The 14,035-nt window shown below is 51.1% G+C and overlaps 1 protein-coding gene across 4 annotated transcripts in view; it reads right to left on the bottom strand.

Moving 5' to 3' along the window:
- HTT (huntingtin) overlaps positions 1 to 14,035 on the bottom strand; it is a 120,330-nt gene that overhangs the window by 20,977 nt on the left and 85,318 nt on the right. For all 4 annotated transcript variants that reach the window (XM_019718736.2, XM_074320558.1, XM_074320562.1 and 1 more), the window contains 9 exons: positions 10,828 to 10,966; positions 8,561 to 8,740; positions 8,280 to 8,456; positions 7,913 to 7,989; positions 6,019 to 6,157; positions 4,945 to 5,067; positions 3,175 to 3,388; positions 2,656 to 2,801; positions 954 to 1,131 (listed from right to left, as the gene is read on the bottom strand). In XM_019718736.2, the coding sequence (XP_019574295.2) occupies positions 954 to 1,131; positions 2,656 to 2,801; positions 3,175 to 3,388; positions 4,945 to 5,067; positions 6,019 to 6,157; positions 7,913 to 7,989; positions 8,280 to 8,456; positions 8,561 to 8,740; positions 10,828 to 10,966 (1,373 nt within the window). The remainder of the gene's footprint in view (positions 1 to 953; positions 1,132 to 2,655; positions 2,802 to 3,174; positions 3,389 to 4,944; positions 5,068 to 6,018; positions 6,158 to 7,912; positions 7,990 to 8,279; positions 8,457 to 8,560; positions 8,741 to 10,827; positions 10,967 to 14,035) is intronic.

Here is a 14,035-nt window from a genome sequence, read left to right as displayed (position 1 = left end):
ACAGATAGAAGAATTTCCGAACACTTTTCCCATTCCTTTTTATTCAACTGTTCACATTTATGCAGCCTCATAACATTTCCAAGCGACAGGCTGTGTCGAACGAGATGCCGCCATCATAGAGCCAATCTTAGGCAGCGAGGCAGCGCCAGGCTTGGGCTTCAAGGCCTGGGCCACTGTGAAATGCACGAGAAGCTGGGCTCCTACATTCAGAGCGCCCAGCCCGCCCACTGTCTGCTGTCGCCACCTCCAGCCCTGAAGGGTTTTATCAGATGGGCCAGGATTCACTGCTGCTAAAAGCATCCCACAACCCCCAACTAGTCTGGCTTTGAAATATTACTCCCTGGATCTTCGCTTCAAGTTGACTACAAATGTACAGATGAAAACAATTGAACAATGAAACTTCAAAACACCACTCTATAATGTTCATTTAGAAACACAAAACTTCAAAACACCCTCTAACATGTAAACTATAATGTCCAATTTTAAAAAAATTTTGGCTAATGACCCTTATTGAGGACACAGTCCCTTGAAAAGAATTTTTACAATATGTTAGTATTACAATGCAGTATAGAAACAAGCATTTTGACTGTAACAGAAATCAAGTCATCTTTGAATGTAATCTTATTAATCTTATGATCATTTAGGACTAAAGGTATGAAACTGTCAACTAGGACCAGAGACCAAAGAGAGATAAAATGAAAAGTATTTTTTATGAAAGCTGGGACTCCAAAAATCTAAAGATGACCAGAAAAGCCAATTCAGGCTAAATCCTAGCGTGGACTCTGAGACCCTGAGGTTAAGGCAAAGCCGCTATCTTATCCACCTCTTCACCCCAATGCCTCACGTGGCCCCAGGCAGACAGCTGGCACAAAGCAAATGTCTGTGACTAGATCTAAAGAGCTGACTACTGGGTCAGTGGCAAAGGACAGACACCCATCGAGTCAGGGACTCACTGGCCTCCAGGATGAAGCGGACGCAGTGGATGAGGGAGCAGGTGTGCGTGGCCATCTCGGGGGAAGACAGCGCGCTCCAGAGGCCGGGCAGCTGCAGAGCCAGGCAGCAGCAGTCCAGACCCGCCTGGAGGTCCAGACTCAGTGGGACCCGCTCATGGATCAAATGCCACGCCAGCGCCTGGAGGGGAGGGAGGGCTGCATTGAAGAGGCTCAGACCCACGCTCCCTCCCATCGTGCACGCGTGTGCTGTCAGGGAAGCAGACAACACCCGCTGCCAAGGAACCGTCGTCGGAGGCGCGAAAGGCCGGCAGGCGCCAACGACCCTGCCTGTCCCGAGGGACAAGCCACTGCCACTCCTTTCCGCTCACTCCTGACCACTGCTCCCCACAGTGCGTGCCCCCCCCCCCGTCTGCCGGACCGCCCACCCTGATCTGGCGCCCCTTTCCCTCGGTTCTGTGGGCGCCGCACTCCAGGCCAGGCTCTTCCTCGGGGCCCCCAAACGCTGGCCATGCCTCTGTTGTGGTCACGGAGGCTGAATGGAGAACATGGGTTCAAGTGCCACAGAGGCTCCGTCCCAGCTGGGTGACCTGGGCTAGAACTCTCAGGGCCTGCTCTCCCCCCTCGTCTGTGGGACAGGAGTTAACAGCCCATCTCAGGGAGATCTGAGACCTGAGTCAGGTGACACACAGGGAGTGCCTCATCCTTGCACACAGTGGACACGTGACTGAGTGGGCAGCGGTCACTCTTACTGAAACTGTGCTGCTTGCCAGCCTCCCCACTACCCTGAGGATGGAAGCACAGCCACGGGACTCGGCCTGGCTCCAAGTAAACGCTGCTTCGTCATCTCAAGAACCACCACACGCACGTCTCCCAACAGCTTGCTCTGCGCCGAGAGCCGGCTGGTGCCGCCAGGGCTGGGTCAGTCCTGTCCCCACCCAGGCCAGACAGCGTAGTTCTGGCTCTCGGCTCCCAGGATGCAGGCCACACTCTATTTTCCAGAAGCCATATGGAAGGCAGTGCACCCACATGTGCACACATTTTGGGGTAACTACAAGTGTTAACGCAGAGTGCTAATTCCTCATGGCTGAAAGTCCAGGTTTACTGCTAAATTTAAAACACAATAAATTTCCCAATTTTTGTTGAAGTATCTAAAATTGGGATCCACCTTACACTTGTAGGGCTTCCTTTTCCTTGGGAAAAAAGTGTAAATGGACCGTCTGTCCTAAAATCAGAGGCATCTGAGAATCAAGGAAGCAGATTCACCCCCAAGCACATGCACACCTCACTGTACGGGGGAGACCCCGCAAGGCCTGTGACGGTCTCGCCAACGCCCTGCCGGCCCTCCTCCAGGACTGATACCCACTCCACTAAGCTGCTCCCCAGACCTGGCGACAACCGGCCATGGCAGGGGGGAGCCCAGGCACAGGTCCCAGGCCTGGCTCTTCAGAGACCGCCTTCCTTGGCTCTGAAGTAGGTGTCGGAAGTACCATATCACCAAATCACGAGGGACCCGTGATCAGAGCTATGAAAGCACTCAGGAAAAGTAAGGCACAGGTGTGACACTTGACAACAGGCGTTGCTTGGGTGGGAATGAGGTGAAGAGGACCCTGGACCGCACAGCTCCCGTTTCCGGTTAAAAGTGCCTTCCTCTCTCGCGTGAGTGCCAGTCACAGAAGCACCGAGTTCCTGAGTGGCCACTTACCTCGAGGGTCATGACCACAAACTTCACCGTGTCCGGCTCCTTCTCAGGAGGCAGCTGCAGGTGGCCAGGCAGCCTGGAGAGCACCGCGAGGTACTGGGCCAGGGCCCGGGCCAGCGTGGTCAGCGAGCGGTAGAACACGGCATCCCCTGAAACGGAACAGCTCGGTGGGCGGGAGAAACAACAGAGGCTCGTGACTTTCCTGAGAAGCTGACGGGAGCGAAAGACTCCGCTGCCCGGGAGCACACCTGCACACACACCGACCTGCACGTGAACTCCAGGCCCCGCGTCCCCTGGGCTTTAGCCTAGTGTGGCTCCCGGCTCACGCCCAGGCAGTGTCAGCGAATGGCAAAGTGGCAGACACACCAAAGACATGCAGAGCTAGGGACCCCAGCGCCATTCCTCAGTTACCCTGTAAATGCTTTCAGTTGATTAAAGCAGTGTTTATTGTATGTTTACTCATTGCAAAGCACGCTACTGGCTCTGCAGCAGTTTTTAAAAACAAGACTTTCTTTGTGTTACCAAACAGATCATTCAGCTTGCTCCAGTAGGGAGTGGGCTCCACGGGCAGGCATGGCTGGAAAGCCTGGTGGACAGCCGGGAGCTGCTGAGCCATGCTGCTCACACGCTCCAGAGTCGCCTCACGAGCTGCTTCAAAGAGGGGGCTGTTCTGGCCTCCGGAGATTTCACGCACCCCCAGGCCCAAGCACGGGGCCAACAGGCTCACGTTGAACTCCTGCATCGGGCAGTCAGGGTGCAACAACAACAACGGCAGGCTTTCAGCCAGGCAAGAAAACACAACAGAAGAAAGGACAATGCGAACATTTCTGAGACAACACAGGTCACTAAACTGTAAAAACGCATAAGGAATACTCCACTTCTGTTATAAATACACAAACAACTCCATTAAACATACATACAGTGAACTATATTTCTGGTCTCTTTTGGGTGTTTTAATTTTAATGAAATATTTTTATTTTATTATGCCTTCAGATTGGCGTGAAATAAAAAATTTAATGACAAAATTTAATTGATAAAAATATAAAATCGAGCTGATGTGCCATCCAAGAAATCAGTGAAACACCTAACATTCCCAAAGTTTGAAAGATATAAGCTATGTCCAAAAACGGCTGAGATAAACCAAAGTACCATACAAATGCCACAGCTTTGGTTGGAAAAATAGCATTTCATAGGATGTTTCAATTTGTATTATGTTTTGCCAACTTTTAAAAATCATTTAAGGATTTTTGGGGCCAATTTTCAGGTAGAATGTCAATCTTTACTTAGTTAATATTCAGAGAAGCATGTGTCACCAATCAGTGACCAGAACAGAACACTTCTGTTACAGCCAGAAGTTTAAAAACTGTTAAATGTCCAATCACTGAATTTGAAAATTCAATAAATTGGTCATTAAAACAACATATCATTCAGCAAATCAGTTTTCAGCGAATGGATCTTAACCTGATTTGATTCTAGCCAACTGATTTTGGGGCCAATGCTCCTGTTTCTGTCAACGTGACTTGTATTTTCAAACCGCTGGAGATCAGTATGTGGGAACAAAGTACTGTGTGGCCTCCCCAGTCTCTGTCCATCCACACCGGCCCAGGCTTTGGTGCCACCTCCCCTCCCATGCAGCTGCCTCGCCGTCCCCAAGGTCCTACTGCTTTACATGCCCGCTGGCACATATCAGAGCAGCACTAAAACACTACAAGTTTAGTTAACTGCTCGTCCCAGGAGGTCTGAGGAGCCCAGTAAGTCTGTGGCTGGATGACACCGAAAGGGACCTGCCCAGGAGGTAAGGACAGGACCTGGGCCAGCCCTGCATGGGGGACCTCAGGACAACTATTGGGGAAGTGGTGGACCTCACTGCATCTAGTAGGGGTGGAGGGCCCTCACTACAGGTTATGGGGGAGCAGCACCTCACTGCATCTAGGGAGGGGGCTTATGAAAGATCAACTTCCAGAGCTCCAGGAAAGTGTTAAATCCTGTGCTGTGATACCATCTAACAGCTTTGCTCAGGCCCATGAGAACGAGCCGTTAGAACGGACTGTAATCTAAGAGAACCTACTTTTTTTACATGCGTGAAAAGTTGACACAAACAGTTTGCCTCCTTCTGGAGTCGAACATGACTGAACTAATGTCCCATCCTGCCTGGATAGCACCTCTGCCAACAGGGCAGGCGGGTGAGTGGTACCACCCCAAGGAGGCTGCAGGATGGCAGTGAGAGAAAGCCAGTGTGTTTCAGCAACAGGAGAGAGGCAGGGAGGCCCAATCCCGCGGTGCCCACTGTACCGAGTTCATCATGAATGCACTCATGTCCGCCGTAGGGACCCGACTCAGCAGCTCCGCCCCCTCCAGCAGCGCAGAATCTGACCGGGTCCAGCACTGGGACTGGACGAGGCGTAGGTACCAGTCCTGGGAAGGAGAGGAGGGCGGGTGACGACGGCATACAATGGGCCAGGCTTTCAAGGGCCCTCAACACTATTGGAGACGTGGTGCGTCTCCACCCGCCACCCTGGTGGCCTGTGGCCCCCGATCACAGGACCCGTGTACTCCCCAGACTACGAATGCGACCTGGAAAACGACTCGCTGGCCGCGCAGGCCACTGCCACCCCACAGGTGGCTGCGAAGGCTGGTCTCTGAACTTGCCGTGATGGACACAGCTCCTCCCCTCCACCTGGTGAACGCCTGACTGTCCTCCACAGCCAGCGATGGTGCTATGGAAGCAGGCCCTGCTCTGTGCCCTCCCTGCCTGTCCCTCACTGGCCACCGCACCCACCACCTTCTATGGGGGTGGCTGCTTTACTCCTTTCTCCAGGGCCAACACAGGACCTCTGCTATTTGCGCCAGGACTGTTGGCTGTTGAAATCCAAGTTCATACTTAAATTGAACTCTCTCCAGGGAAGGAGAATACCAAGGCTCTCCCCAGGGTCCAATGGCCCCAGCTCTGAGGTGTGAGAGGTGAGGGTGATAACGTGCAGGGTTCATGGGGGTGGTGGGGTCAACATGCAGGTGGTTGGCAGGCATGAGGAAGACATAGGCCAGGTGGGCACGTACCAGAAGGCCTGTGTGCTCGTGGGTGCAGGCCACGGCCCTCACCTCTTGCCTCTCGCAGTGACCCTGACCCCCCCACCCCCCGTGATACATGTCCCAAGTCAGCATTTCCTTTCTCACCACCTGGGCTGGACCTCGGGCACGCTGTCAGGGATAGGACCCTGCTCGTCGCTGGCAGGAAACAGCCGTGCCAAGTGCTATGACATCCTGCCACTTGAACCACCCACCGCACTATGGAGCTGCCGCAGGTGGACAGATGCCCTCAGCGCCCTGACCAGCCTATGCGTCACACACAGACGTGCGGACACTTACTTTGTCTGGACTCACTGTCTCCAGTGCCAGGGGCCCATCCCCATCCAGAGGGTGAGACGTGACCGGAGGACAGGGGCCGCGTGACCCTGGGGCGGTGGCAAGACGAAGCCTGTCCAGCAGGGAGTACAGCCTTTGGTGTCTGGAATCCAATCACATGGGGGTTAGAGACCAGCTTCACGGGGAAAAAATAACAGTGGCTTCTTAAAGCGAGATGAACACGACTGACATGCTCTTTAGAGCTACTTCTCATTGACACTCAAACAGTCATGACGCAGATTCAGGCCCTACTTTACTTCTAGTAACCATATTTATGCCCCATAAATATTTTTCAGAAGTTTCATTTAGACTCACACATTGCAATAGGCAACACGTGGACAATGCTCATCAAAGCATCCTCTAGAAATGCAAGTATCATCTAAGACTCAAGTGCACAGCACTCTCCCAACAAGATAATTTATACCAATTATGGTCATTTCATAGGAGAATCACCCCATCTGGTACAACATATTTATAATTGTCCTCATCCGGGGGGAATACTGAGTCTAGGGTCAGACAATAATAACAGTTTGTCCAAATCACATGATTCAGGCTGGCATCCTGCAAAACCATCCACAGCCAGGTCCCGCCCACCAAACCTCGCCCCTTCCCAGTACGACACCGTCCACAGCCACTCCTCAGACTGAAGTCACAGCATCATAATTAGATTTTCTCTCTCACACGCTCCACCACCGCTACCCACCGTCATGGAGGACAAAGGTAAAAGCTTCTCAATTTACTTTGCAGTCTGAGAAATATACTCATGTAATAGATCCATGATTTCTGATAAAGGCTTCTAAAGGTTTTGCAAACAAAACTAGGTGATAAATAGCTATAAAGAAAAGAAGTTTAACAAGATGCAGACATAATTCTTGCAAGCCAAGAACTGGGTAACGTCTTTCAGATTTGCCAACTCTCACTTAGCAATTAGATTACATACTATGATTACACACAAATGAAGCCGGTAACTCATCTTCCCATTTGCCACAGGACGGGGAACAGAGCTGACGGCTACCCCTCAAGCCACCCAGAGGTGGGCGGGCGCACATCCACACAGGCAGGTCGGTACACATCCACACATGTGGGCAGGCACACGTCCACAGGCGGGCGGGCACACGTCCACTCAGGCGGCCCAGAGGCGGGCAGGCACACGTCCACAGGCGGGTGGGCACACGTTCACTCAGGCGGCCCAGAGGCGGGCAGGCACACGTCCACAGGCGGGTGGGCACACGTTCACTCAGGCGGCCCAGAGGCGGGCGGGCACACGTCCACTCAGGCGGCCCAGAGACGGGCGGGCACACGTCCACTCAGGCGGCCCAGAGACGGGCGGGCACACGTCCACTCAGGCGGCCCAGAGGCAGGCGGGCACACGTCCACTCAGGTGGCCCAGAGGCAGGGGGGCACACGTCCACTCAGGTGGCCCAGAGGCAGGCGGGCACACGTCCACTCAGGTGGCCCAGAGGCAGGGGGGCACACGTCCACTCAGGTGGCCCAGAGGCAGGGGGGCACACGTCCACTCAGGTGGCCCAGAGGCAGGCGGGCACACATCCACTCAGGCGGCCCAGAGGCAGGCGGGCACACATCCACACATGTGGCCCAGAGGCAGGAGGGCACACGTCCACTCATGCGGCCCAGAAGCGGGCGGGCACACGTCCACTCAGGCGGCCAGTTGATGCTGTCAGGTGACCCTGGCCTGTATAGAGTGAGGCAGTTCTCTTTAATGCAGGAAGGCCTTCTACCAAGGCCCTCTGCAGTAAACCTGTCGACAAAGGACATCAATCTCTCGTCCTGGGAGTTTACTCCCTTACAAACCTACGTCTTCACATCCAAAGCACAGAGGGCCTGATTCCAGCGTTACCTCTGAGCTAAGCCGCTGCTCTGAAGGTTCTCCTGGATTCTGTTTAGTTCTTCCATTGGCAGCTGGGCCGTGCTGTTCTAAAGTGGACAAGCACACATCAGGGGTTTGTAACACACAATTCAATACCGCCTCACAAACGTTTACAACAGAGAAACTGACGTGTGCGGCTTATCGGGCGCAGCACGGCAAATTAGAATGCAGTGCCGGAAGCACTTGTCTCAGACACACAAGGAATGACAAGTTCATACACGTCACGTTTCCCTTAGTGGCCACGTGAAGAACATGCCCGTGCAGGAAAACCCCAACCACTGCCTGGCTCGCCTCGCTCAGTGTTCAGTGGAATCAGCACCAGTGTTGTGCTTAGTACCTGTAAATTCGCAGCCAAAAGCATTTCTACCCGGCGACAAGCCAGGGTGTCCACCATATGAGCCAGCACGCGGAACGGAGTACACAGCAGCTTGTCCACATACAGCGCCAACACGGCGCCCGACTGGCTGAGGTGAATCCCTTCCAAGCACTGGAGCGTCTTCTTCAGCGCAGTGGGCTAGCGTTGGACAGAGGACAGAGGGTTATGCCAACTAGAAACCAGCACTTCCAAAATGCCAGGCCGAGAATACAGACTGACAACAGCGGGCGCAGGGCACTTACGGTTGAGAGGTTCTCGCAACGAGACTGAATGGCCTGGATGAAGAGGCCGCTGGCGGCAGCGTTCCGGTGGACGGCACTGATGAAGTCTTGCACGGGGGGCTCCCGGGACAGGCTGATCAGGTCCTGGATGTGGTTCACGATGAGCCATGTCAGGTGCTCGGAGTCGTGCAGATTCTGACACTGAGCCAGGGAGAGAGACAGGCCAAGCCTCACTCCCAGGCAGAGCGGGAGAGAACAGAAGTTCACGCTGCAGAGCGGAGCGAAGGGGCAGGAAGGGAAAACACAACTCCAGGTGTGATCCTCATTGAACAAAGCTGGTGTCTGAGCACTGACAATCGATGAGCAGGAACTCACTCTACAGAGCCCGTCACCTCCAACCCGCACTGTGGCCAAGGCTGCTCCAAATGAGATCCCACCGGGGACATAGGAGTCAGCAGTCCAGCTGCAAGGGACATCAGCTGATGGCCTGGCCAGGGCGAGGTCCAGGGCCGTGGTGGGGTCATCAGGCACCTGCCATGGGCGGCAGAGATGGTGAGCTCTGTCCTGACAGGTGACTGGCCCGGAGCCGGGACGCTCCATTCACAGCCACCCTGCTCTCTCCCAGGCGTCAGTGTGGCCTCCTGGGGGGTGTTCTCCAGTTCCCTGTTCTCCAATTTTGTGACAGTTCAGCGGAAAAAAAGAATTCCCTGTAACTGTCACAGTTTTGACAGAATTCCTGAATCTAAAATATGAATGGATCCCACATATTGACTGGATCTTAAAGGAGGACATTTTACTTGAGATTTATAAGTAAAAGAAATACACATTTTTAAACACGTATGTTGCCTTTTTATCTTAATTCATAATCCTTCTAGACCAAAATTGTAAAATGAGATCAATTCTTTGTGACCTGGTTAATGATTAGTATTTTCCATGTGGGATAATTTAAGAGCATTAACTTATAAAAATAGTATTTTCCTTACATGTCTGTGAACTACACCATTATATAATTTATTATTTCTCAGAAGTGGAACAAGATAGAAAAACTATTTCAACATCAAGAATGTAAAGCAAAAAATGAGTATTAATAAACTGCTATCATAACAAAAGAACTGTAAGGACGAGTTCAGCGGAGAAGTCTGCGCCGCCTGCCCAATGCAGAGCTCCCCAGTGTTCTGCTGCGTGACAGCGGTATGTATGCGGCACCATGTGTATACCACAGAGACACGCTTTTATATCGCTGTGAAAAGTAAATTCCAACAAAAACGTAACAGGATCCCTCTGAGTAATTACAGGAAATGTTATTTCTTCTGTTTACTTATTTGGTTTTTGTAAATTTTCTATTTTACACGTGATGCTAGTTTTATGGTCAAAAACTCCCTATGTCTTAAAAAGAATGGCATCTAAACAGGGATCTGTTTTATTTATTATTCATATTTTATTTTATTTTATTTTGCCCCCCACTGGTATACGATTTTTATTTTTATTATTTTTATTTAAAAAAAAATTTTTTTTCCAGATTGGCTAACAATTTTCTTTTTTTTAATAGTTTCAGGTGTACAAAACAATGTAATAGTTAGACATTTATACCACTCACAAAGTGATAACCCCTCTCCTCCAATCTACTAATCTACTACCCCTCTGATATCACATATAGCCGTTACATTTTCACTGTCTCTATTCCTAATGCTGTACTCGACTTCTTGTGACCATATATATATATATATATATATATATATAAAATTATAGTTGACATTCATTACTGTTCAGCTTCAGCTTCAGGTGTACAGTGCAGTGATCAGGCATCTACATCATCCCTGAGGTGGTCTCCCTAATGGGACAAGTGTCCATCGGATACCCTACAAAATCTTTACATTATTAGGGATCTGTTTTAAAATGCAGTGATGAACATCTAACACCTTTTCCACAGATTAAAAACATTTTTAATCAGAACCCCCCTTCCAGTCAACACTGTCAGCTTGATTTTATTGTTACTATCATTCCACCACTTCCCTCCGTTCAACAAAACTATCCAGCATCACGAATGGCACGGAGCGGTCACTGCATGTATGAGGGACAAGTGACAGCTGAGTGATGCCTTTACACACACACTTAGACCCTGTGACCGACTTTTATGTCAGAGCAGCGGGTCTGGACGTGAACTCCGGATTTCCACTCTGTCAGAACGGTGGGACGGCAGGCAGTTTGGCTTCAGCCAGTATGGAGAGTGTCGCACACGTGGGGCGCTCCCCAGCCCCCACCTCCACGGCTCACGTTCTCACACTTACAACATAATCGCAGAAGAGGATGAGGGCGCCTCTCCGAACGATTTCTCGATTGCACACTCCCAGTTTGGGGGCCACATCGGAAGGCTCCTCCGCAGACATCTGGGGACTAAGTGACTTCGTGCTGGACAGACTGCGTCTTCTAGAAGGAGCAACAGATGCAGTGACAACATTTCCTGGGTAGCAGAGAGCTGACTTTCAAAATCCTGATGGCGATTAGGTTTAGTTCTGGTTCTAAAGCAGACAGTGACTTCAAAGATCGCACATCGGACAGTGTTTGTGTCACGTGTGCACGTCGTGACCTGCTGCGAGCTGTGACAAAGCACACACAGAAACTAGGGACACGGGACATAACAGGCACAGCATGCAAATGTGTGACTGAAAGAAGTCCAGGAAGCTGTGCGTCCGACCAGCACTGAGTTCTGCACTCCCGCTGGCTGGGTGACGATGCAGCCACTGCTGCTGGGGTCCCCCACGCTGGTCGGCACGAAAGCTGTCAACTGCCAGAAGATGACCTTGCCACGTCCCTATTTTACTACTCGATGAACACAAAACGTTACAACTCTAGACACACCCACAGTGTATATGCTGTTACGGAAACACTGCTTAAAAGCATCTCCACAAAAGTCATTCCCCACAACGAAGTCAGTTATTTCACTTCCTGTTCCGTTCTTCTCACTTTGTCTCTCAGCTTCTACGTACATGGAATCATAGACTCTGAGACTCTCGATTCAAGCGCCAACACTTAGATCACGGCTGGTGCCACACTCACCAACTGCCCCTCTGACTTTTGAGTCTGACCTAGGACCCCACGTCCCCTCAGTGAGCGTCTCTGCTGAGGCTTAGGGAGGCAGAGGTCACGCCAGGACAAGACTATTGAGAAATGTGGCAACTTTTCCCGTAATGCCTCAGGATTTAGAAGAGGACTGGTATAAAAAAAGTACTACGGATTTAAACGTTTTAAACACTGCCATGCCTGTTTTCCACCTGGTGAATGGATAAGTAAATCATACTACATCCACACGATGGAACGGCACTCAGCAATCACAGGAACAAACTACTGACATGTGCAACACCATGAATGAATTTCATTTGGTACGAAAGTGTGTATTACTGTGCTGTACATTGTGTGTCAATTCAAAATGTCCCCTTTGGCCAGCCCTCCTGCCAGCCCCAACACGACACACATTCACTCTGTAATTTGGTGTTTGCAATTAGACAGCAAATAGGGGAAGAGCCTCTGAAAGAGAAGGGCAGAGTCTCCAATTCAAATATCAGCAGCAGACCCAGAGGAGGTCTGATGTCAACCCCAACTGAGTCCCAGTTGGTAGCAGGGCAAGCCCCCAAGACCTCCGACAATGCTGCCAGACACTGATGGTGAATGTCCCAAAGCCAGGACTGCATTGCAGGCCTCAGAACGGATGGAGAGTGACTGCCACACCATACCCCTGGGGCCGAGGCACATGTAGGAGGTCACTAAGAGTCCACCAATGGTAGGAAAGATCAAAGGCGAATCATAAGCCTATGATGATGTAAGAAACAGACAAGAGTAGACCCTGCTGTCCCCAGGGGAATGGTGTGGCCCGAAACTGGCCCTGTCTCCAGGGGAACGGTGTGGCCGGGAGCTGGCCGTCCTCAGGGGAGCGGTGTGGCCCAAAGTGTGGCCGGCACCTGGCCCCGTCCTCAGGGGAGCGGTGCGGCCCAAAGCGTGGCCGGCACCTGGCCCTGTCCCCATGGGAGCGGTGTGGCCTCAAGCGTGCCTGGGAGCTGGGCAGATCTTCCATAACGATCCGATGGAGCGGTATCTGGTGAGTCTATACATGAAAACCAATGGCTTGTCTTTTTGTATTTCCTACTTTATAATTCATTCTTATTATCTCATCCCCATAACATGCAGCTGGAGAAACAGCGTCCCAGTGCAGGGGTGCTCTGGACATGCAAGGGCATTTTCCCTTCTAACACGGGGAGACATGAAACACTCAAGTGCTAAAGTAGTTATTCCATACTATTTTCCCTTCATTTTACCTTTGTTTACCTTTAAGGCATTCTATTTTTATGAAATTTAAGTACAGATAGGTTACAGACCCCACTAATTGTATTTCACGATAAGAGAGGACAATACACAATGTTATAATAGGGAAACTGAGTCAGGTAGGGTCAAGAAAAACTATCACAGAGTAAACCGCCTGCATTTATGAAAAGCTGCAGTTTGGCCTAAAACGGCTCAATGAGGACACCTGCTGAAGCCCAGACCACATTCACTTTGGGTTCATTTCTCTCAAACACTGACTGTCTGATCCAGCACTTCTGTGACTCCCAGATGCAGACGTTTCTGCCATAACATCAGAGTAAACCGAGGCACACAAGTCAGGAAAGGAGGGGATGGTGGAGAACACTCAGGAGGTTAAACTCCCACCAACACAAGAGAAAGGACACACGGGTAGAAGACAGGTGCAGATACAGCGTGGTGGGCCGGAAGGACACGGGCTCTCTCAACACCCAGCCGCGGGCGGCCGCCCACCCCGGCTCCGGAGACGCGCCTGAGCAGAAGAGTCGGCTTTCATGCCTGTTACGTTTTTCAAGCATTTACAACCAATGTCTAGATCAGCCTTTACCTTCTCTGGTTTAAAAACTTCAGTGAACGTTGGCAATTCCTAACACCCTTGCAGTTTGTGTCTTACATGGTATTAAGGGGTGAAGTTCATCTTTCCTGCCCAAATAAACACCAGATCATTCCCTGAGGTAATAAGACATTCCAGGAGCCCAACAGAAGCAGCCAGCAGCCCAGCCTTGTGCCGGAGGGCCCGGCCAGTGTGTGGGGAAAGAGAAGGGAAAACACGAGGCACCCCGACTGGACAGGAAGAAGAGCAGTCTGCAGCCGTCGATGGTGTGCTCCTGTCTGCAGGAAACCCCAAGGAGCCTCAAGAAGGTTATTGAACTACTGAGTGCGTTTCACGTCAGGACATGCGGTCAGTACGCAAGAGCCACCGACATTTCTGCAGATGACCAACACACTATGGGAAGAAGAAGTATTTCTTAAAGGACCATTTATAACTGCATTCCAAAATATGAAGTACTCAGGGACCTCAGCAGGCTTTTTATAGACATTGTAGAACCCGATTCCGATACAGATATGGAAATGCAAAGAACCTAAAAGAACCAGGACTATTTTGATAATAAAGAGCAAAGCCTTAGGCTGTGCGGTATTTGC

Source organism: Rhinolophus sinicus, linkage group LG02 (assembly GCF_036562045.2).
Source record: "Rhinolophus sinicus isolate RSC01 linkage group LG02, ASM3656204v1, whole genome shotgun sequence".
In the NCBI taxonomy this organism is placed as follows: domain Eukaryota; kingdom Metazoa; phylum Chordata; class Mammalia; order Chiroptera; family Rhinolophidae; genus Rhinolophus; species Rhinolophus sinicus.
Note: the sequence above shows the minus strand (reverse complement) of the source record. Positions and strands in the feature narration are given on the sequence as shown.